The sequence below is a fragment of the Zootoca vivipara genome, chromosome 1 (genome assembly GCF_963506605.1).
Source record: "Zootoca vivipara chromosome 1, rZooViv1.1, whole genome shotgun sequence".
Taxonomy (NCBI): domain Eukaryota; kingdom Metazoa; phylum Chordata; class Lepidosauria; order Squamata; family Lacertidae; genus Zootoca; species Zootoca vivipara.
In genome coordinates, this window is record NC_083276.1 from 83,882,875 (window position 1) to 83,908,196 (window position 25,322).

The 25,322-nt window shown below is 43.9% G+C and overlaps 1 protein-coding gene across 2 annotated transcripts in view; it reads right to left on the minus strand.

Moving 5' to 3' along the window:
- SLC4A3 (solute carrier family 4 member 3) overlaps positions 1–25,322 on the minus strand; it is a 58,478-nt gene that overhangs the window by 15,023 nt on the left and 18,133 nt on the right. For both annotated transcript variants that reach the window (XM_035126521.2, XM_060277910.1), the window contains exons 3-9: positions 24,192–24,348; positions 14,346–14,668; positions 13,318–13,472; positions 12,259–12,464; positions 2,061–2,212; positions 1,226–1,406; positions 325–460 (exon numbers count right to left, since the gene is read on the minus strand). In XM_035126521.2, the coding sequence (XP_034982412.2) occupies positions 325–460; positions 1,226–1,406; positions 2,061–2,212; positions 12,259–12,464; positions 13,318–13,472; positions 14,346–14,668; positions 24,192–24,348 (1,310 nt within the window). The remainder of the gene's footprint in view (positions 1–324; positions 461–1,225; positions 1,407–2,060; positions 2,213–12,258; positions 12,465–13,317; positions 13,473–14,345; positions 14,669–24,191; positions 24,349–25,322) is intronic.

The window sequence follows — 25,322 nt, forward strand, 5'->3', positions numbered from 1 at the left end:
TATATACCCCAAAGTCCTGGTCTCCCTGCCCATATATATCTTAAGCTATGAGCTCACAACTTCACTTAGAGATATCCATTTCACTGCCCCAAGACAGCCAACATCTTTATGTATGTCTAGTTCCTAAGAGGACCTCAGGAACCTCATCATCTCCACACTGAAAAATTATCTTGTTCTCACCCAACTCCCTCTTGCCATTCCTGGCCTTTTTGTGCAGTCTTTTATGTATCATGCCACTGTTCACTTTCCCTTAACATTCAGCAGCTGTGACCCTGCCACTCAAAGCCCAACCTGCGGTCTTTCTAATGCCAGCACATTACTTACCTGTGCTTGAGCAGCAGGGCCCTGAGGACATTGGCTCTGTCTTCGGCCTTGATCTGGTCTGATATTATCATGGTCTCTACCACCAGGTGAGCAATGCCAGGTAATGTTGTTTGCTCCAGGTCCAACAGAACAGCTCCTGGGATCAGGAAGACCAATAGGTTTAGGTCATTTAAGATCATTGAAGAGATTTCCCAGGCACAAAGTATCTCAGACTGTTGTCTCCTATCATTTTTCCTGTGCAAAGGAAATTTTAGCTCATACCACTTTGCTTCTGACAGCAATAACAGTATCTCAATGACTCAGGGCATTATGTTGCTCACTCACAAAAATGTATCTGTACCCCACTGCATGGGATTTCACACATCACTTAATCTCCTCAGAATCTCCCAGGGGTATTTCTCCCTCAACAGGACTTCCCCCCTCACCTTCCCACCCCACATCCTAAACCTGTTCTAGGGGCTCCCTCAACCATCCAGAGCAGATTTAGGGGGCATAGGGAGTGCACAGGAGCAAGAGGAGGGAAGTCCCATTGTGCGAGTGGACCTCATTCTTTGCACGCAACAACTTAGTTGAATCCTGCCCTAAATCTTCAATTGGATCCGAACCTCTTGTGAGAAAAAGCAAACCTTTTTGGTGGCCTCCTTCTTAGCCCAAGACTTCAGTGTTGCACATTCAGCTGCAGGACCAGGCTGCCATGAATGATGGAAAAGATATCCTGGCAATCAGAAGACAACCCACAATTGTCTACCATTCTCTCTCTTTCCCTTGAGAGAGTCTGAATCATGAGAGATCTTGTTGATTTGTGTCTTTTGTTTGCAGGTTGGGATATACGGTAGCTTTTATCAAGGTCTTGTCAACATACATCTCAGGACAAAAGCCCAGCCCCACCTTGATTACTCACCATGGGCAATAGTCTTCCTGAGCTCCAGAAGGCTGCGAAAGGACAGTGAAGCCACATGAGGCTTCCCCCATCGTGCTGTGTCCTCCTCCACATCTTCCTCAAATTTGATCCAGCGCGCTGTCTCCTTCCAGTGCATGTCCTGGTTCTTCTCCACCACTAATTCATTCAACTCCACAAATACCTGTCAGAGGAAAGAAAGGGAACTGAACTGCAGTTGCTTCCTCTGTCCAAGTTCTTTCATGAGAATAGCCTACCTAGCACCTATTGCTGTCATAGGGTGGTGCTCTTTAGCTCTGTCCTCTTAGCACCAGAGATCCCTGTTGATGACAGAATGCTTAAGATCTGCTATGAGAGAACTTCAGAGGAAATATATGCCTGCCTTCATCCTGTGGATCTGATATAGCCTGTGGGCAAAGAGTACACAAAGAATATAACTGGAGGAGGTCTAGATTCATATCATCTCAACTGTCACTAAAGATTTAGGGCTCATCCACACTTCTGCTTTCCCTCAGGGAAAATTACTCAGGGAAAATGTGGATGAGCCCTTAGTTTCCCCTTCCAGGCCAGCCATTTCCCCTCTCAAAATAGGGCATCTTGTATCAAGGGAGACCCAAAGAGCACAGATTAGGATAAGACTACTTACCTATACTTACCTACTTGCCATGAACTCTGTAGACACTGCTTCAGCCCCACTTTTGGGTCACACAGTCTTATAATGACTATGATTACTGCCTCTGTGGGAAACAATTCACCAACAGGCAACATGGCCAGCGCCTGATTGAAGCTGCCAATTTTGCCTGCAGATTGTGAGGTCTCCACAAGGCAGGGCCATTACCTCGTGGGGTTTCCTGTCAAGCTTCTTCTTCTTCTTCTTTTTTTTGACAGACTGTGAAGTCAAAGACTTCTTGCTGCTTCTGGTAGTCTGACTCCGGGAGGGTTTCTTAACCAGATGTCTTCTTACTCCTGGATTATCTTCAAAACGGTGGCCTAGAAAAAAGGCAGGGCAGGAGCAAGGGCAAGCAGTAGTATGTATGCCATGACTACAACCATGAGAGCATAGTCAGAAATCTGAGCAGCTCAGCTTTCAGCCCCATGTTTCTAGCCCTGAGATGGGTAAGCAATACTAGGTGAAAACTTAGCAGTCAGAAGAGGGATGAGCAGAATTTCTGCTTGCTCAGGCTGGGGCATGGAGGCAGCATTCTGCATAGCTCCTTCCTTCCCCAGCATGTCTATAAGAAGCAGGAAAAAATATGAAAAATGAGCCTATTCATTCTAATTTGCTTAATTTATACAAAACACAGAATTGAGCTTTTCTTAGTGCATAGCTTGGATAACCTGGGCATGGACCAGGGGTGTTATGTTTCCTTTTTAAAGTAGAGCATACACAGCCCTTCTCTTTTCAGGATTGCTGTGGTCTCAAGGTAGCTATGAAAATGTCCCACAAGGAGCCAGGCCATTGATCTCTCTTGATCAGTACTGTTTACTCCAAAAGACAGCAGCTCTCCAGCCCTTATACCCAAGATGCTTCTAACAGGAGATGCTGGATGCTGAACCTGGGGTTTTCTGCATGCAAAACAAATGCCCAACACTGAGCAATGGCCCCTCTCTGTCCTTGTCTTGCTCTACATTCTGACTGTGAAGCAGTCTGCAACACAGCCAGGAAACAGAAGCTTTTATTCCCACACATTTGTTCCTGAACACTCTTCTTGAGCAGGTGCAGGTGCTTATGCAATAGATCTCTATCTCAAGAGAGACACAGATGACTACTATGATATACTTCATGAAGCATGGCAAAACCTCTGCTCAGCTACAATTTGTTGCTGCTGTTTGTTTTCTGGGAGCTGCAGGAACAATGTCAAGGCAGTGGGGGCACATAATGTGCTTATCTGTGGCTGTGAGGGAGTGGGGAGAAGGGTTTTCAGGGCTTTGTACGAGACAGTATAGGAAGGGAATTTTATTGTATCACAGCTATATAGGCACACTCTTTATTATTTTATCCATTACATTTTTTATCATCATCTCCTCCAAGAAGCTCTGGCAGTACACAGTATTCTCCTGCTCCCATTTTATCCTCACCACAACCTTGTGAGGCAGATAAGGCAGCGTGTGACTGCCCCATGGTCACCTAGTGAGCTTTGTAGCTGAGTTGGCATTTGAACCTGGGTTGTCCTAGTCCTAGTCCTAGTCCAACACTATACCAGGCTGACTCTCCCCACAACAAACATCTTGACATCTGATTGTCATGCTTTTGAATATTATAATTTGCCCCCTCTGATCAGCATGTTTTTGGAAAACAGTCCAAATTTTAGAAGAACTAAATATTCACATACATATGTGTTCTATTTGCATATTATCACATAGTGACAAAATCATTCATATAACTGCATAGTTTAGAATACACAAGGCTGAACTTGGTTTCACAAGATGAGATGTTAGAGAGCAAACTTTATTCTGTTTTGCTTTGTGGTTCCATCACATAAATAAATAGGGCATAATCTATCAAAGGTTAAGAATGCAAAAGCCCTGCAGGATGAGACCAAAGGCCCACCTAATCCAGCATCCTGCTCTCAGGGGGGCTGCCAGATGCCTATGGGAAACCCACAAGTACAACATGAGCTCTCTCACCTCACGTTCTCCAGCAAATGGTACTGAAAGGCATGCCGATACTGAAGACAGCACACAGCGATCATAACTAGTAGCCACTGATAGCCTCATCATTAATTTGCCTAAACCCCTGTCCAAGTTGCTGGCTGTCTTTATATTGGATGGCAGCAAACTCCACAGGATAGCTATGTGAAGAACCTCCCCACATTTAGCCTCATTTGCAGTACTTTGAGATGGAGAGAAAAACTTTTCTGCATCCGATCCACTTTCTCCTCACCATGACTATACCTCTATCATGTTCCCTATTACTTACCTTTTCCCCAACTAAAAAGCCTCAAACGTAACCTCTCCTCTAAAGGGAGTTCTTCATCACCGCTCTCCCCTCCTTGATCATTTGGTTATCTTTTTCTGCTCTTTTTGCAGCTCTACAACATCCTTTTTTGAGGTGAGGTGACTAGATTATACAGTACTCCAGGCGCAGTTGCACCACAGAGTATTGTAACAGCATTATCAAACTGGAAGTTTCATTTTCAATCTCTTTCCTAATGATCTCTAACATGGAATTGCCTTTTTTCCAGTTGCTGCACATTGGGTTGCCATTTTAATTGAGCTCTGCACCGTGACCTCGGGATCTCTTTTCTGGTTAGTCACTGTCAGTTCAGACCCTAGAAGTTAGGGTGGGGGAAATAGCCTAATGTGCATCACTTGACACTTGCTGAAACTAAGCCTCATTTGCTATTTTACCCATGTCCAGTGTGGAGCTTTTGGAGCTCCTCCCAACTCCTTTTTGCTTTTACCACCCTGGACAATTTGGTGTCACCACACTGCTCACTCTTCATTCCAGATCATTTATGAACAAATTAAAAAGCAACATTTTTTCTGCCTTCCTGTTCTCCCACATCAAAAAGCAGGCAGTGTTTAAGGTAGTGTCTGCCAATGTCTAGACAGGCCTTGGGAGCTAACACCAGGACAGACATTCTCATGCCATCGGTTCAAATGCTATACTTGAGGGCTTCTCTGACCTAAAATGGGAGCTGTGATGTGGTCTCTATCAGAAAACAGCTGAGACGGGTTGATTAAGTTAATGGTTCATGCCAAGGGCAACTGTTCAGGGGTTCTCATTTTTCCCCAACAGCAGTGGAATTACTGAAAGGTAGCATAAATTATGAGCAATATAGCACTTCTGGACAGTATTGCCCAAGTGTTCTCAGGATAGTTCAGCTATCCATGCCCTCTTTCTATTCTTCACCTGCTTTTAATAAATCTTGGGAGTATGGCATGCAGTAGAATCATAGAATCATAGGGTTGGAAGGGACCCCAAGGGTCATGTCGTCCCAACGGCCTGCAATGCAGGAATCTCAACCAAAGCATCCATGACAGATGGCAATCCAACCTCTGCATAAAAACTTCCAAGGAAGGAGAGTCCACTACCTCTCATGGGAGTCTGTTTCACTGTCAGAAAGCTCTTCCTGATGTTGTGTCTCCTTTCTTGTAATTTGAATTGATTGGTTCAGGTCCAACCTCTGGAGCAGGAGAAAGCAAGTTTGTTCCACGTGACAGTCCTTTAGATATTTGAAGATGGTCATCATATTTCCTCTCAGTCTCCTCTGCAATGCTAGGATTCACTCCCCTGTTCCACATTCTCATGGGAAGGACCATTTTACAGCCTGACACCTTGGGAATCTGGGTCACTAACACTGCAATTCTATGCATGCTTACCTCAGTGTAAGTTCCATTGAACTTAAGGAAGCTTGCTTCTGAGTAGACAAATACAAATTGCACTGTAAATTAAATATAAACAAAATCTATACATTGCTGGAGGGTTTTTCCTCCCACTGGCTGTGCGCCTGATTTGAGGCCTGTTGACAGCTGGATACCACATCATTCCATTTACAGCTACACAAGAGTGACAAAAACCAATAAGTGCTCATCAATACTAATGCACTCTAGCTGCTTGGAGCTGCTATTCTGGGGGCATATTATATGTAGTGCTCATAATTTCTACAGGCAAGTTGTACAGTTCATCTGGAGACAGAAATAACATCTGAGGGCAAATATATGTGCGATTCGGGTGTATGACTCGTGTACTTGTGTAAAATGTATAAAGCATGTCAGGTGTGATTGTTTGACTGCATTATAAACATAGAGAATAATATTAGCCTACTCACATGTCAGCCACATACATCTGTGTCCCCCTCCCATGCTTGACATCCCCTTGGAGAGGGACTAAGCAGTGCAGACAGAAGTTGAGTTTGGTGCTTCAAGAACAAACAGATCTGATGTGAGAGATCCATAATAAGATCTCCTGCCTTCTTTAAAAAAAATTAAATGGCATTTGGTAGCTGCAATTCTGATTGCAGCAGTTGTGGGGGAAAGGAGATTTAACTCTCTTCCCCCAGTGCTGTTTTAAACCCTTCTGCCACTAGCACCACACGGTGAAAGTATATTCCGCCCCACAAAAAGGGCCGATAGCAGCTTTAAATTGTAGTATTTAGACATGCTCTAGATCAGCCAGAACTCCAATGAGCAGCGTAGAAAACATTCCTCCTGTACACCCCAAGATCAGAGCTGCTCACTTATTTCTCTCACTATGTATTCGTGATGGAAATTGACCTGGGAGGCTGTGGGCCCCAAAGGAAAGTCTTTGGCTAAATAAACACTGCAAGCCCCCACTCTGCTTCTCAGCCTTAGCTGCCTCAATTCTAGCAAGTACACTATGTGGTTCTGTCCAGCACTAATAATAGGAACTTCTGGGTGATATATTAAGACCCAGGGTTTTCTGTGCCACAATATGGTTTTACTGCATATGAGTAGGATTACAAGATGTATGTTTCACTGTGTGTCTTCAGTAGAATCAGCATAAGTTGCACTTTATAATATATGTTATAACATTATGCTCATATATCAGGATAAACAGATTTATGATTTCTTCTTGTGAATGTAACATCCCATGCCAACCCTGATTTGGTTTGGTTTAGTTTTTATGTGTTTGTTTCATGTAGATTTGTACAGATAGACTCCATGCCAAAATAACACAAATGCCTGAAAGTATGTTTATGGGATAGGGCAAGGTATAACTTCCCTGTGCTCTATATGTACCCAGAGTGACCAGATGCAAAGAAGGACAACATTCCTGTACCTTTAATAATTCTGTAGAAGGAATTCTTTTTTTCCTTTTCTTTTTTTGCTAATTGTCACACAGGGATGAGATTGTCTGCACAATCTTTTTAAATTAATTAAAGGTCCTGGCCTCTTTTGAACCTGGTCACCCAATCAAGACTAGACTCTAAGCAAAGTTGAGATCAGGTTGTGTGAGGGAATGTGCATATGTCCGCGTATAAGTTTCAGCAGGTACTTACGGGTGGGGTCCAAGTTAGGATAGCCCAAGTGGTTCTGGATGGCCTCCCATAGGTCATAGTCTTCAAAGTTGAGTGCAAACTCCTCAAAGTCCTCATAGCCAAAAGAGTTATGGACACAGATGGCTATCCCTACTTCCGAGCTGTCTCCTACTCCTGTCTCCTTCACTGCATCCTCTCTGTCTGGAACAGCCATTGCTATGTCCTTAAGAAGGTGGGAGTCGAGGGGCATGTGACAATCACAACATTGGCAAGGAGCAGGACTTAGCAGGTGGACCCTTTTTCTGACTGAAGCTCTTCAGGCAGCACACAATCCAGGAAGCTGCTAGGTCCAGTATTCAGGATTTCTTCTGACAGGATTTGAGAGGAAATGCCAGTATACATCATCTAGGCAAGTGAAAAGTGTAAAGACTTCCCCAGCTTGCTTGGAGTCAAAGGGAGCATATATGTATCCTTGCTTGCTGCCACAGCTCAGCAGGAAGTTTGCTGTAGGAGATCCAATACATGTGCTGCTGGAAGTGGTTCCTTGGCTTGTGGCACTGCCTGTTGTGCCCCCTTATACTCTTTTGGTGTCTCCTCCCACTGAAGCCTGGAAAGCAGCCTATTGGCTTTTCTGTGTCCTGGGGCTCAGAGCTGGCATTTCCATGACGTCTATTCTGTGCTCTCACATAGAAAGAACCAGCATATGGGGAGGGACATGCCATAGAGCACAGCCCGTACATGTACATGTACATAAACTGAATCCTAATGGCTTTGAAACTTTTCAGCAATTGCAACAACACTAAACCCTCTGAGCAGGAAACTGGATCGAATGTGGCCGCTCCCTTCAGGAGATAAAATGCATAGATCTCTCAGAAGACAAAAGGTTGCTGATAACTCTGAGCCAAGAAAGTCAGTAGGGAAAATAAAAGCCCTGGGAAGATACAGGGCCTGCCTGACCATCTTAGAATTCCATCCAGTTAATTATGGATGGACAGCATCTTAAGACATAAACTCATAAATCAAAACTGAGCCCTTGGCAACAGAAGACCACATCTAGACTGTGGGTCACTGGCCAGAGATAGAAAGGAAGTTAAGTATTTCAAGACTTTTTCTCTAGTGCACTAAGGCCTAGAGAATCCTCACCAGTGGATTCTGAATACAGTGTTGGGAGTGTAGGTGTGAACTAAGCTGAAGAATGAATGGCAAAGTTCCATGTAGACACTGAACATGCATTTTTGTGGCCCTAGTGATTACAGTGGTGTTTCCTTAAAGTATTGTTGAAAGAAACAGCTCAGAAATTATTTGCCCTGGTAGTTTTGGGCTGGCAAGAGGATACAGCAGATATTACAGAACTACTTTCCATTGCCATTAACCCACCTCACTCTGGTATGAACAGGATATTATGCAGGAATCAAATCCTGAAAAGGAAGTGGATTTGTAAACAAGAGTTATAAGGGAACCTTGTTTGATTTAGCTATGATTTGTGTCAGCACACAATAATGCAAAACCATGTTTAATATGGGGACAGGAGAGGAGGGGGAAGGAAGGGGAAAATATTCCCAGAGTGGAGAGGAAATGCGGAAGGGGTTCTAAACACTTGATTTTGGGGAGATAAAGTTGGGAGCGTGACACACTGCACTACCTGTGTAAGGGCAAAACTACACATGACGCTAAATGTGTCTTTGCATTTAACATGTAATGATTATCCCATCCAGCCCTGAGAGGAAATTTAACCATTTGCTTCCCTGCTGTGGTCCTGAGAAAAATCCCTTTTCTAAAGATGCTATTTGCACTGGGCACAAATCTCTCACTGATTGCAAACTAGGGTATAGCGTGGTACTAACGTAAGGTTCACTTTACAAGCAGTCACAGATAGATGCCTGTAGGCTTAAGTCAGATGATTCATATCCATCAATCTTCCCACACAACCTATTTCAGTCTGCTTCCTTCCTGGCTTTGGGCCACACTAGAGGTTATGTTGTCAAAAGCAAGCACCCAACTTCACCTTTGCAGAGGTAATGGCAGTGCTTGGCACTCACAGAGAAGGATCTGTGGGTGGAAGAAAGCAGTGTTCAAACCATCCCTTTCCTGCTGATTATCCTCTGAAAATGCCCCTATGTAGCTATCCCCCCCCCCAATTAGGCTAGTTTCCAGTTTTCAGTTTTTAGCTCCAGGGAAGGGAATTCATCAGTCCAAGGGAAGGACACTTCCAGGGGAGAATCAGCAGGTGGAAGGCTACACACTCCCACCCTGCCTGCTGATTCTCCCCCGCAAATGTCCCCCCTCCCCACATTACTGTTATTTTGAGAATTCTGTGTTTTCCTTGCAAGTTCTAGTTTTTCCCTTCCATGCCTGAATAATTTGTCAAGAGACTTTACCAGATCTTGCTCTCCTGCTTCCCTGCCACTTACTCATTCCATGTGGCATTTGTGTTACATATGAATGTTGTTAGCATGAGATACATCACCAAAGAAGAACTAGGTTTTACATTCATATCATAGATTTTCAGCACAAATTTATTTAAGCCTCACAAGGGTATCCTACGAGTTAATTTCAAAATATAAGCTAAGTTCCCATTATTTTATTTCAGCACAGTTCTTTTTCTTACCTCTATTCCAGACTCTCCCACCTTAACAGATTGAGGTTGAATCCTGACAAGACAGAAGTACTGTTCTTGGGGGATAGGAGTCGGGCAGGTGTGGAGGACTCCCTGATCCTGAATGAGGTAACTGTGCCCCTGAAGGACCAGGTGCGCAGCCTGGGATAGCTGTCCATGGAGGCGCAGGTCAATTCTGTGTCCAGGGCAGCTGTTTACCAGCTCCATCTGGTACATAGGCTGAGACCCTACCTGCCCGCAGACTGTCTTGCCAGAGTGGTGCATGCTCTGGTTATCTCCCGCTTGGACTACTGAAATGCGCTTTATGTGGGGCTACCTTTGAAGGTGACCCGGAAACTGCAATTAATCCAGAATGCGGGGGCTAGACTAGTGACTGGGAGCGGCCGCCAAGACCACGTAACACCGGTCTTAAAAGACTTACATTGGCTCCCAGTACGTTTCCGAGCACAATTCAAAGTGTTGGTGCTGACCTTTAAAGCCCTAAATAGCCTCGGTCTAGTATACCTGAAGGAGCGTCTCCACCCCCATCATTCTGCCCGGACACTGAGGTCCAGCGCTGAGGGCCTTCTGGCGGTTTCCTCGCTATGAGAAGCCAAGCTACAGGGAACCAGGCAGAGGGCCTTCTTGGTAGTGGCACCCACCTTGTGGTATGCCCTCCCACCAGATGTCAAAGAGATAAACAACTACCAGACTTTTAGGAGACATCTGAAGGCAACCCTGTTTAGGGAAGCTTTTTAATGGTTAATAGATTATTGTATTTTAATGTCTGTTGGAAGCCACCCAGAGTGGCTGGGGAAACCCAGCCAGATGGGCGGGGTATAAATACTAAGTTGTTGTTGTTGTTGTTGTTGTTGCTGTTGCTGTTGTTGTTGTTGTTTTCCTTTCAGTAAAGTCATTGTACACTTTAAATAAACCTTTAAGGCAGTGTTTATACACTGAGACTATCTAATGACTTACAGCAACATTTAGGATATTTTTGACATATTCAAAAAGGAATATGTCATATAATTTCATATACCAGTAATATTTGAACTTGGGGGCAGTAGTGGAAGGCATGGCAGGGTGGCAGCACTTGCCTGACCTCCCAATAGCTGAGTCCCTACTGCTTACCAGGAAGGAGGGGGAGAGGCAGTGGGAAGTCCGGCAAAGCACAAATCTACTGATGGAGCTAATCTGCCACACTATACTGAATCTCCTACTGCTCCCCCACTCCCCTCCTTTCCCATTTAGCAGCAGTAACTCAGCTGTTGGGAGGTCAGGTGAGCATCACTGCCCAACCACACTGTCTGCTATTGCCTAGAGATCATCCAAAGAAACTGAATGGTGGGAGATTCCAGACAGACAAAATGAATTACTTATTCACACATCATCACATATGGAATTTGCTACCACAAGCTGTGGGAATGGCCACCAATTTGGACAAGCTTTAAAAATTATTTAGACAAATTCATGGAGGCTGCTAGTCATGATGGCTACACATACTACCTTCTGAAGCAAAGGCAGCATGCCTCTGAATGCCATTTACTGGAGAACAGTGGGAAAGGGCTTTTGTGGGTCTTCCATAGGCAATGGCATCTCGTTCATCCCTGTGAAAAACAGGATGTTGGACAACATAGGCCTTTGGTCTGATCCAGCAGGGTTGCTATTTTGTGTGCCTATTTCTGCCTGGAAAATGGAGGCAGTTCTTACAGTAGCTCAAGAGGAATTATTTTTGTGTGGCTTGGGTAAACAATTTGACACCAGAGTAGGTGCAAGTAGGACTTCTTTGTGCTGATCTCAGAGAGTAGAGGGATTCATTGGGGTATAGGGAACCAGTTAGGTTTTTACCTCTTCATAAAAAAGGTGGTCAGAGGAGGTACAAACAGTGGTTGGCAGAATCATGACTGGGGCGGACAGAGAAAACAGGAACAATTATTCTCTGCTTACAATCCTATGCATATTTGCTTAAGAGTTACTTAAGTCCCATTGAACTCAGAGGCTTATTTCTGAGTAAATATGTGGAGGATTGGACCATAAATCTTCGCAAATGCAAAAGCTTGTGGTTATTGATCAATACAGAGAAACAGTAGGCTTAAAGACAAACAAAGAACCTGTTCTTCACACAATGCATAATTAACCTATGGAAGCCTAAGGAATTGCTAGAAGATATTATAATAGCCATTAATATAAATGAGCATGTTGTGATAGCCAAAAACACAACCTCTTTTAGAGGCGGTATCCATCTAAGTACCTAATATATGAGGGATAAACAAAAGGTACATATACCTTCATTGTATCTTTCTTGTGAAAGCTACTGCGCAATCTAATTGCCGACTTTTAGTACAAAGGGCTATTGTTCTATGCAGCATAGCAATATTTATGCATTTATAAGCCTCCCATATTCATTCAGTGCTGCACTAGGAGAGAATATTGGCAGACAGACACCATCACTATCACCCCCACCCCCATCACCAGGGACCCAATCGGAACCTCACTTTTCATATCATCAAGGTCAGCAGAAGCCAGCATCTGAGCCTCAGCTTCATCTGTGGGAATTCGCTGGTAGGTGGCACTCTCCATGGCGGTCATGCTGCCGATACACACCCTCTCCTTCAGGTCGTAGCTTGCCCGTTGCCCACTTGGCACCTGACTCCAAAGTTTGCGCTTGTCCCAAACTCTGTTATCTTTATATCCAGGGAAACTGTGGAGACCAGCAACAGAGGGTGTGATGTTGGCACAGGTATTACAATAGGAAAAGTTGTTCCTAGAAGGGATACGAGCCAGGGAATGAGACTGGCTACGTACTTTTGATCTCTCCTAAACAATCCTGGAAGCAAGGGAGAATGTTGCCTCAGCAGAAACAAGCTATTTCCTAGCGGGAAGGATGAAACCTGCAAACGAACCCTCTCCATCCAATTGATGGAGTATCTTGTTACATCAGAGCTGGTAGCTCTCATGTTCCTTTTTTAGAATTGCACTTCTAAAAACCAAAGCTGCTCACTGCTTAAGCTTGCTTGGAAAGCAGGTCTTCTGCCTGGGAAAACTGACCTCTAATCTCAGGTGCATGAGGGCCTGTTGTGATGATTGTTAACAATCACATTTGTAACATGTTCTTCAAAGAGCTCAGGGCGCTGTACATGGGGGTTATTGCATAATATCCTCACAACATACCCTCAGTGATAGGACAATCGGAGATGGGCCAAGGTCACCCAGAGGGCTTCAAGGCAAAGCAGAGATTTGAGCTTATACCTCCCTTATTCAAGCCCAGAAGCATATAGCACACTGATGGCATCACACATGTTTCTCAGTTATGAAAAGAAAGATCCACCTAGCTATTTACAAATTCCAGGACTGAACTTGAAAATTGGAAATAGGTTCTAGAACTAAACTTGGATTACATGTGACTCAAATTAAGCCCAGTCCCATCTATGTTTGGGTCTTCAGAATAATATTTTGGTCATGAATTGGGTACATACAAGCATCTTTCTTTCACTACCCACAACATCTGCATCCCATCTGAAGCCCAAACCATGTAAAGACCTGAGCTCGCTTACCTTTTGGAAGAAATAGGTCCCTTCTCTGGCAGCAGATCGGAGAGATAAGGGAGTGGAGAGAGGTGACTGCATTCCTCTGCCACATGAAATGGCAAAGGGCATGGGCTGCCACAGGCTTTCTTCTCCTCCTCCTCTTCATCACTCCCAATGATAAACTGTAATGAAGCAAAGCAAAGAGCCTATCTGGCACAGCAGTCAGGAAGCCAGAGAAATGCAACTCCTATTGCCCTGGCTAAGACTGACAAAAAGAAGGAAGGCTGTGAGTCTTTATCATTTGGAAAACTGCCATTCACGCCAAAAAAATGCCATATGCTTCATTCTATCCAGCTGTTTCATACTACAGTGGTACCTTGGTTTATGAACTTAATCCATTCTGGAAGTCTGTTCTTAAACCAAAGTGTTCTTAAACCAAGGCGTGCTTTCCCATAGCAGCAGGGGACTCAATTTACAAATGGAACACACTCAACGGGAAGCGAAACATGTTCTTATTCCAAGGCAAAGTTCACAAACCAAAACACCTACTTCCGCGTTCTTAATCCAAGTTCTTCATAAACTAAGCTGTTCTTAAATCAAGGTACCACTGTATGTGATTATTCCACCAGTCTTTAACAGATAATGCACATGCACACAATCACATACAATCAGGGCTGGCCCCAAAAAACTTGCTGCCTATGGCAGAACAACAAATGGGACACACACATACCCAAGTCAAGGCTGGCCAAGTTCTTTTGGCGTCTGAAACAGAAAAGGTCAAAACCACCTCCTCTATAAATAAATAAATATACAATAATACATGAAATAACTAATACTTTGCTATCTTTTCATGATGCTAAAAACCAGCTGCCTGAGGTAACACCCACACTTTGACTAATGGTTGGGTCAGCCAGCACTACAAAATATCTGCACTGCCTCATCGTAACACAGGGGGTACTGGAAATCTTTCAACCTTGTTTCCACCGTACCTAATTCTTGTATATGCATCTCCAAGCCAATGGCCCTTGTTGCTGCGTGAGCAGGAAATCTCTCACCTCAATGCTTCCTTCTGCCAGCCCTGCTTTTGGTTTGCCATGAGACTCTCCTTTGGGAGAGGCTTCAAGGTCAGACTCTGCCGAGGCATCCTTCTCTAGAACCTCCTCCCCTTCAGATTCTGCTTCCTCTTCTTCCTCCTCCTCTTCTTCCTCTTCCTCCACCTCCTGGATGGTGGGGGTGACATCAGAGGGAGGTACAGAGGTCTTTCTAGGTTTTTTCTTTTTCTTCTTCTTTCTGTCAGAGTGGGGAAGTCTCTTCTTGTAGGGGAGAGGCAGGTGGGTGGAGAGGGGGTGATGGATGTGGTGGGATGTCTGGCGATGGACTGTGGGAAAGAAACAGAGGGAGGGATTGCATCATGAAGAGAGGGCAGGAAATCATCCTGCAGGATGGGGATTGGGGAAGAAAAGACAGAAAAGACCTACACTCCATTTTAGCAACCTTTTCTTGTCCCTGCTAGGATTCCCACTGCAACACACGCAAAGAACTCAGGAAGCTGCTTTATACTGAGTCAGACCACTGGTCCATCTAGCTCAGTACTATCTATATAGACTGGCAGTGACTCTGCAGATCTGGCTGGAGATGCTGAGGATTGAATATGGGACCTAGTGTATGCAAAGCATGTGCTTTACCACTGAGCAATGCCCCCCTCCAGCAACACAGGCATTTCTTTCTCAGTCACTGTAAGAAAGAAACTACATCATCAGCTTCATATGGCTTTAAACTTTCTAAGAGGTAAAGGCAAAGGTAAAGGACCCCTGGACGGTTAAGTCCAGTCAAAGGTGACTATGCGGTGCGGCGCTCATCTCATTTTTCAAGCCGAGAGAGCTGGCATTCATGGGTGTAGACAGGATTTTTGTTAGGGAGGGCAGGACTTTGTTAGAGGTGCAGGACCTTTGTTAGTGGGGGCAGAACCAATGTGATTCATCAGTTCGTTAACTATTTTGATTGTTTTACTTGATCTAGAGAAGACAGCTGCCCCCCTTGGCTACGCCCATGCTGGCATTTGTCCATAGACAGCTTTCCGGGTTATGTGGCCAGCATGACTAAACCGCTACTAGTGCACAGGACACCGTGATGAGTGCCAGAGCACACGGAAACAGCTGTTTACCTTCCCACTACAGCAGTACCTATTTATCTACTTACACTGGTGTGCTTTCGAACTGCAAGGTTGGCAGAAGATGGGACAGAGCAATGGGAGCTCACCACCATCACACAGATTCAAACCGCTGACCTTCCGATTGGCAAGCCCAAGAAGCTCAGTGGTTTAGACCACAGCGCTCCCGTGTCCCTTTCTAAGAGAAGTCTTACAACCCCTAAGGCACCCCAAAAATATCTCAGAATTGCATATTTTATCTGTCCTGAGCCCAAACTCAGTTCCTGTTGCCTCCATGATACAGCATTTCCAGTTTTCTTCAGTAAAGTGTGTGTGTGCATGTGTGTTCCCACCAAATATAATATCCTATTTAAGCAGTGGACCTCACAGATTAGCCATTCTCAGTCTTTAACATGGAAAGCGATTTGAAAATGAAATCAGGCATACATCAGTAAACTGCAATTATCAGAAAGCCACTCGATCCTGCTTGGATTCAGTATTTCCCCTCAATCTAACTTTGCAAAACTCTGTAACTCTATCTCAACCATTAAGCATTACCAGGATCTATTTTAAGAAAAAGAAGAAAATTGAGTCAGGATCAGCTTTACCACAACATGGCTGTAGGTGGCAGCCTAGGGCAAGACTTTTGCTAAAGCAACAGATGAATGCTATATAAAGGGACAAAAACAACGAATTTCACTGAGTAAGTAGCAGCAGCCGGCCAATGGACTCTAGAAACTACAGCTTACTGGCACAGTGAAGAGGCAGGGACTCCAACTAGTCCTGGGTGTGCGGATTTCACTGCTTCATCTAGGGTAGCCACTTACACATTGTCAAAAAAAGAGGAAACATATCACCCAAAAGAAAAGAGGGAACAGATTTATATGTAGAGATAAATTATTTGCGGGTGGGCACAGAATGACTATCATAGCGACACCTGAGGCTACCGGTATCATTTAAACAGAAGTACAATAGATTTCACCATAGTGGGAAGACTTGGGCAAGGTGAACTGCATGCTTGCAGTCTGCTGAGCAGGTGTTAACTGGTGATGGGCAACTTCAAGGCCCCTGCTCTCCATTCCCATAGTTCTTTATCCTTAAACTGGAGTTTTACCGGATAGCCCTTCAAATAGAGAACTCTTCTCTGTAAAGTAGGGCTCGTGGCCACAGTAGTCCTATCAAACCAAAGCAAAATGTATGAGAAATGGCTGCAAGGCTCAGAAGAGTTCCAGAATATCTTTTAAGGAAGCAATAGGAATTAGCTTTAATGTTTTGTCTAGGATGCTCAACTTTCTACCAGGCAAATTACACTTTACACACAAATCACAAAGTCATAATCATTTTATTATTGATGAAAAACCATCCCCAGGAAGTCACAAATTTGACTGGAGGAGTGGTGAGAAAAGGGTGCTTAATCCTTTCCCACTAGCCGTTTTCCAATCAAGCTGCTTTTCCCCCCATGGGGGAAAAAGATAAACGAATCAGGGGAAGACAGCAGGAGGGAAAGATTTTAAAAAATACCCTCTCCTCCTCATCAACTCTATCAAATCTGCAGCCTCTTTTTCATTAAAAAACAACAACTTGTTTTTCTTTTTCTTTTAAATGACACCATTGTGTCATTGCCCACATTTATGTGTAATATGTTGTTTTCCCCTTAGACGTGGTCTGATACTGATGAGGGGGCTGCCTTCAGAGTGAAGCCATGCTTATAAAGAAGAGATGCTTTGTGAAAGAAGAATCTTGATTGTTCTTGTTCCTGGGCTCAGCTGTGGAGTAGTACTCTCTGGAGTACTACTCTCCCTGATGTAGTTAGTTGTCCAAAGTCAGACCTGCCTTGTAAAATAATGCAGTAGAGTTCATGACTGTGATAGTGGAAGCATCCACATGAATGAGCACTGCTGAGAAGCCCCAAATACAAAGAAATCATCAGATGTCCGTAAAACAATCCAAGAAACAGTATTGATATTTCCCTCAAACAGTGCACCATACAACTCTGTTCACCATCCAAAGCTGCCATCTTGCTTCCAGGTCTATCAGTCTAATCCTGTAAGTAAGAAACAACCCTGAATTTTACCAGTCCTTTTTAGCATTCACTTTGTCTCCCTTTTGTTTAATCTCACTGTAAAGAAGTGGTACAGTGACAATAAAGTATTTCTATTGTCAGTAAGCCATAGTCTCTGGATCTGAATTAGTAGTGTTTGTTAATCAGGCTATGTGGTCTAAACAACGGTGTGTGCCACAAGTAGGAAGCTTGAACTTCTTACAGCCAAACAACAACAACTTCCTCAAAGACTGTGAAAATGCATACTTGTAATTTTCATCAATACATGCAGATATCATATAAAAATTATATTATGTATCATAGCTATACTCCTGACTAATATCCTCCATCAAAAAGTGACAAGACAACCTGAAGGATCCAGCATGTATAAAACATCCTAAACTACCATCATCATACATGGAAAAGAAGTACCATAACATCTACAATAAATAATAATAATAATAATAATAATAATAATAATAATAATAATAATAATTTATTATTTATACCCCGCCCATCTGGCTGGGCTTCCTCTGCCACTCTGGGCGGCTTCCAACAAACATTAAAATACATCAAATATCACAGATTAAAAACTTCCATAAACAGGGCTGCCTTTAGGTATTTTCTAAATGTCAGGTAGTTGTTTATCTCTCTGACCTCTGATGGGAGGGTATTCCACAGGGCGGGTGCCACGAGAAGGCCCTCTGCCTGGTTCCCTGTAGCTTTGCTTCTCGCAGTGAGAGAACCACCAGAAGGCCCTCGGCGCCGGACCTCAGTGTCCAGGCAGAACGATGGGGGTGGAGACGCTCCTTCAGGTATACTGGACCGAGGCCGCTTACGGCTTTAAAGGTCAGCACCAACACTTTGAATTGTGCTCGGAAACTGTCAGAGGTTCTTGTGACTACTCTAGAGTAACGACGCTCCGCATGCTTGTCTTCATAGCTGCCAAGTTCTCCCTTTTTTTAAGGGAAATTCCCTTATGCTGAATAGGCTTCCTCGTGAGAAAAGGGAAAACTTGGCAGCTATGCTTGTCTTTCAGCAGTTTTTATTAGTGCAGGCTATTTACAGTGAGCTGGGTATATACAACATGTCTGCTCAGTCCGATGCAGAATCCGGCACTGAACCGCCCCTTGACTTCCTCCAACATAAGAGTCTTGGGACAGCAAACCTCCTTCCCCTCCGTAATTCCAGAACCGGAGGGAAGGGTCTACGCTCCATGTTTTCCGTCTCCCCCCTTTCCCCCCTCTCTCTTCCTCCCTCCTGTGTAGCAGGGGCTCTCCAGTGCTGCCAGAACCCTGGCCCTCTCTCCCCACTTCCTGACTGCTTTCCTCAGCGTCCTCGCTGCCATTGCTGCTTGGGGAGGAACTGCTTCTGATGAGGGGGGAAGGTTCTCTATACTCTCTTCCCCTTACAGAAACGTACTGGGAGCCACAGTAGGTCTTTCAAGACCGGTGTTATGTGGTCTCGGCGGCTGCTCCCAAGTTCCTACATGTTGCCAAGCAAAGCCCCCAAATAACTTGATGGATCATAACTTGATGGATCAGATTCCATCAATATCCCTGTGGTTTTTTTTCATTGTGTTTTATGTTTTTCCTTTCAATGCTTTACTTATTTGCTAGTTTATTATAGCTTTGATGCTGAAGGAAATTAGCTCAAGCACTGTCTCCATGGGAACTGCAATACAATTGGCCTAGAATGACATGGATTTGATTATGACAATCATACCAAATTACACCATGGCTTATACAAAAGGTGTGTCCTAAGCTATATTCTTTTAGCTTTAGCATTAACCTACACCTCTGTTACTATACCTAGATACTGCCTACCAAACATAGGCTCAGACTTGTGTTTTACTGTCTAGGCCAAGAGAGTAAGTCATGCTGGAAATGGATCTAGAACTGTGGCAATTATTATGACCTCCTAGGGCAATTTAAAAAACAACAATAAGAATTTGACCATTGTGTTCTTCTAAAATAAATATTCCTTTTGGGTAAGGCATATCAAAGCTTTGCTCAGGATTTATTCTAAAATAGGTTTGTCTACACCACATTCCTCTCTACTTCTATAAAGCGGCTGAGTCTTAATATAGCATATTATAGTATTTAGTCTGTGGAGGGTAAGGACAGCGGTGTTAAAATAGAAATGAAATGCTTTGAGTTCACAGCTCAGAGCACTCTGGTTTGGGGGATGTTACCAGGCACCCCTGCATGTCTGAGGTCAAAGATCTGATGGAGTTTGACAGCATTTAATTTGGAATTTAGCAATGAAGCTGAAGGATGCTCTGTGCAGCTTAGCAACATAACATAGAATTAGTCCCCATCAGCACCAAAACTGCACATGCAGTTAAACATGTTAGCATGTGCAAGGGCTGTCATTTGCTTGTAAACAAACCAAGCATGTCTTTGGAAACAGAAAATCATGAACTGCAAAAGCCAGCATTTTGGGGCAAGCAGAATAAATGTTGGTCAGAAATGTTTAATTGGTGGGAAATGAGGAAGGAATGATATGTACTATGAAAATCATTGGCTTATCTTACACACACAGGAGGAACCACCCACCCACATGGCCTCCAACTTCCCAGGATTCAAACGCATTTCATTGACCACCGTCCAGTCTACCAGGGCTTGCATGCCCTCTCCTGTTTCAGATACTATGGAGAAAGAGCTGTGTGTCATCAGGGTACTGATGGCAACATGCTCCAAAACTCCAAATGACTGCTCCCAACGGCTTCATATAAATTTCATAAACTTTTATTGCACTAGCCAAAGGCCATGGCATCATCCAAAAACACCAACAGCCACTACATATACAGTAAAACCATAGTCAAATCAACTAAAATTCTTTGTTATATAAATAAAAGATAGTTCTCATACAAAATGTACAAATCTCCAAGTCCCCTTTGCAGTTGATAACTAGTTTATCTAGGTTTTTTTTTGCCCTAATCTTCCTAGCGGCTTCATATAGATGTTAAATAACATTGGAAACAATGTGGAACACCGCAGCACAAGTGTCAGGGGCTTGAAGTGCACCACCCAGTGTTGCTCTTTGGACTCAACCACACAGGTAGGAACAGCACAACTGTAGTACAGTGCCTCCAATGTCCACCCCACTCAGTCAATCCAGGAGGATATCATGGTCAATTGTATCAAAGGTCACTGAGAGAAAAAGTAAGGGTAACAAGGTCACAATCCACCTGTCCCTCTCCTGATACAGGTCATCCATCAGGGCAATGGATCCTGGTGGGTGAGGGGGTAGGGGGGGTACCTGTAGGTAATGTTGGAGAGGGTCTCCCATTTCCCCCGTGGTGGAGGTGGTTTCGGGGCATGGTCTGGCAGTGGGACTGGGCCTGTCTCTCCTGCCGTCGGTGGAGTCGACGGAGGGGACTTGTGGGTCCGGCCTGGCTGTGGAGGTGGCGTCTGTGATGGTGGATGTGGGATTGGGGCCCGGCATGGCGGCAGGACCAGGCCTGTGTCTCCTGCCGTCGGTGGAGGCGGCGGAGGGGAGCTGTGGGCCCAGCCTGGCTCTGGAGCGGCCTGGTGAGGTAGGAGGAGTAGGAGTAGGGGGCAGGTGGTGGTGAGGTAGGAGGAGGAGGGGGCGGGTGGGGTGTGGCGCCAGTACAGAAATGGCATCTGTTCCTTTGCTGTCCACTGGAGGGAGCTATTTTTTAACAAATCCATGTTTTTACCTGTGACAGGTGTCACATCTGTGTAATCTAAGTTTATGGAAACACTCACATATTGCACTGGAACGTTGTGTCCAAATTTTAACTCAATCAGTCAAGCGGTTTTGGAGAAAGGTCATGAAACACAAACATGGACCTTTTACATTTTTGTATATGTGTATAAGATTGATAGCCTTATTATCGGTACTTATATTTTTAAGTACAAAACTACTTTTGGGGTGGGGGGTGGGTTCTTGATGATATTGCATGTATCTAGTAGCAAATCACACTGACAAACTTCCACCTCAAACTTGCAAAAAAAAAAAATCTTAAGAAGTCAGCTATGGAATGGAAAGTTACATTCAGAATGAAACCAGTGAGAGTGCTTCCAGGTCAGCCGCCTTGTTCTAAAAATATTACCATATACTGTGAATAAGTGTATCCACAGTACCCTCTACACAAGAAAAAAAAGATGCTGCTGCTTCCTTTCTCTCTCAGGATAGATGAACAAGGAAAATATGCCTCACCTGCAAGCACAAAGAAACTTTGTCATCTCCCACTGCCCCCCTCTATTTTTCCTAACAGTACAGAAATAACACCCGCATGGCCCCACAGTATGCCAACATCTTCATGGCAGATTTAGAACAACGTTTCCTAAACTCCTACCCACTCAAACCTCTCTTGTACCTGCGATACATTGACGATATTTTTATTATCTGGACACATGGACAACAGACCCTGGAAACCTTCCACCAGACATTCAATGCCTTTCACCCCACCATCAACCTAACAATGAACCAATCTATGCAAGAAATACATTTTTTGGACACTACTATAAAAATACAGGATGGATGTATAGACACCACCTTATACAGAAAACCAACTGACCGACAAACATATCTACATGCTTCTAGCTACCATCCCAAACATACCAAACAATCCATCGTATACAGCCAGGCCCTACGTTACAACCGCATCTGTTCCAACTCTACAGACAGAGAATCTCACCTAAGAGATCTACAGCAAACCTTTTAAGAACTAAAATAGCCACCTGATGAAGTTAAACAACAGATCAACAGAGCCAGACTGATACCTAGAGAGAACCTGCTGCAAGACAGACCCAAAAAAGAAAATAACAGAACACCACTAGTCATCACATACAGCTCCCAAGTTAAAACAGTACAACGCATCATCAGAGATCTACAGCCTCTCCTGGACAATGACAGCTCCCTTTCTCAAGCTCTGGGAGGAAGACCTTTCATTGCCTACAGACAGCCACCCAATCTTAAACAACTCCTCACCCACAATAACACAACCACCAGACTTAACATGGACACTGGTACCAGAGCCTGCAATAAACCCAGATGCCAACTTTGCTGCCACATACACCCGGACAACATCATTACTGGCCCCAACAACATCCAACATACCATCTCAGGACTATTTAATTGCTCATCTTCTAACATTGTGTATGCCATCAAATGCCAACAGTGCCCTTCAGCTCTCTATATTGGACAAACAGGCCAAACCCTACGCCAAAGGATAAATGGACATAAATCTGACATCAGGAACCAGAAGACAGAAAAACCAGTAGGAGAACACTTCAATCTCCCAGGACATTCTATACAAGATCTCAAAGTAGCTGTCTTACTACAAAAGAATTTCAGAAATAGACTGGAAAGAGAAGTTGCTGAATTACAACTTATCACCAAGCTCAAAACCATGGAGGGACCTGGTTTGAACAGAGATATCGGATTCTTATCTCATTATACATGATAAGCGATCTTCAGCCATCTCAACCCTTGCTTTTTCATGCAAAACCATTTGCAGTCGTTTTCGGTCATCAACAGCTATCAGTCAGTCAATCACCCACTTCCACCACCCTTCTGAGTGATCTCCCCTCCCCATCCCCACCCCTCCCCACCCCTTCTCTACATAAGTGCCTGGGGACTTCTATTTCACTGTATCTGAAGAAGTGTGCATGCACACGAAAGCTCATACCAAAATAAAAACTTAGTTGGTCTTTAAGGTGCTACTGAAGGAATTTTTTTATTTTACTTCGACCCAGACCAACACGGCTACCTACCTGTAACCAGTACAGAAATAAACAAAGTTAATAATTTGGTTGAAGCCTGATATCTGGGACTTCAGCTGGATGAATATGTGAGACTAATTTCTTTGATAAATTCTAGGCAGCAACAGAAAAAGCTGCTTGTCTATAGCCAGTTTGGCTTCCATGAAGCAACCTCCAATAAGGTTTTGTAGTGAAAGTTCACAATAAACTTAAGGGGAGAATGAGGGGATATTAGCTACTCAAAATCAATTGCCACCAGTCAGAGAGACAAATGGATAATTTGTACAGTGACTCATCAATATGATATATTGTCTATATTTGGAATTAATGGCATTTTTTGAAGTCAAATAATTGAAACTTTTATTTGTGAATCCTTTCCTCCCTAGATATCAGATTTCAGTTTGAAAATGTTGAGTTATGCCACTGAAATGTTACTACTGACATATACACACTTGTTTCACCAAATTCTCCAAACAATGTTGCAAAAGTTGAGAATAACTTTTTGAAAAGCAGAATCTAAAGTTCACTTCTTAAAATATCATTTCCATTTGTTTCAGTTCTAGTTGGATTGGGTAAACTCTAGTACTTCCCAGCTTGATGGTATGGAAAGACCATAAATGTTTTACACATACTGGGCTGCCATACGTCCGGAATTTCCCGGACATACCCAGGTTTCATCTGCCGAAAATAGCAGCCGGGCAGAACATTCATAAATCGGTTACAATTCCTGGGGAAATCCAGATATATTTTTTTAAAAAAGCTCCAAAACGCAATTTTTGGGGGGGCGCGCGATATTGCAAAAAAAAAAGCCCAACAACTTGTGTCCGGATTTTCACTTTTTGAAATATGGCAACCCAAAAATAGGCTATTGTAAGCAGGCCTTCCATATCATTAAAGATGGTTCCTACCTGAAGGCTGTGCTTGGTCTGTGCTCTGATTGTAAGCTGTGGCCAGTTTGTTTATAAGACATACGTACATTCAAAGTCGCTCTCGCTGTAGCTGCGACCTAGCTTCTCCTGGTCTCTTAGCACAGACTTGCTGATCAAGTCTCCGAACCGTTTGATAGCCAAGGTCTTGTCCAAATCCTCCTCATCCTCCGTGCCAGGAAAGGCCGTCTCAGCATCCTCACCATCCTGCATAGAAATCCACAGAACTGATCAATCACACAGTGCCTGAAAACAGTCTCTTAATACAGAGAGGCATAGAAAAATGCTAACCCCTTTTCCCTGTTCCCAGTCTACTTCCCCAATACTACCCACATTAACATTTCACAACGATGGGGTCACAAGAGCCCTCAAAACAACAGAAAGCAAAATACTTGGTAGGGTTGTCCACCCAGATATCCATTTAAATCGAACTTGCCTTCCTAATCCTGTCTGCCTTCTTCCCCAGATTGGGACTGTGAAGTTTATTGTCGTGTGCACTGTACAATTTTAGATATCCAGAAGGTGAACAACAGACAGTGTCCAAATCCATCCGTTCAAGACCATCCTTTATCCTCTCTCCTCTTGTTCTCTCTCCACTCCTCTATGATCAGTGTCTCTCACAATCTGATATTTTAACTGTCGAGTTCTTTCTCATCCCCTCCTGCATTCCAGAAAGGAGAAGATCCCTTGGTCTCCAGTTTATTTGAGGGGCGGGAGGAGCAAAGCCAAAAAGAGATTGGATAAATGGCGATTCACCTCAGGAGACAGGTAGAACAGGAAATACACGACAAAGGCTTGGATCTAGAGATCCAATATTGGCTAGCCCATGTCACAGTTGTCTGATGTTTCCTATTGGTTGCCTGCAGAGCACATCTGTGTAATCCCAGTCTCCCTCCCCTCCCATCTAATCCTCTGGTCTTTTCCTTCCATCTTGCCTTCTTCTATCCTGAGTCTTTACCACAGGCTCTGACCCTATGCCACGCTCTCCGTCACATTCTTCCACTTTGGAATATCTGTTATGGTCACTTTACTGTACAGCTCTGGATACCTCCCCTTTCTTTCTGGATCCATTTCAGTCCTTTCTGTGCCTTTTCCAAACGCCACAGTTCAATCCTGCAGCTATGAACTCTGTCAGTTTTACCCCTTACCAATCCTCAGCTGCAGACACTGGTTAAAAGAAA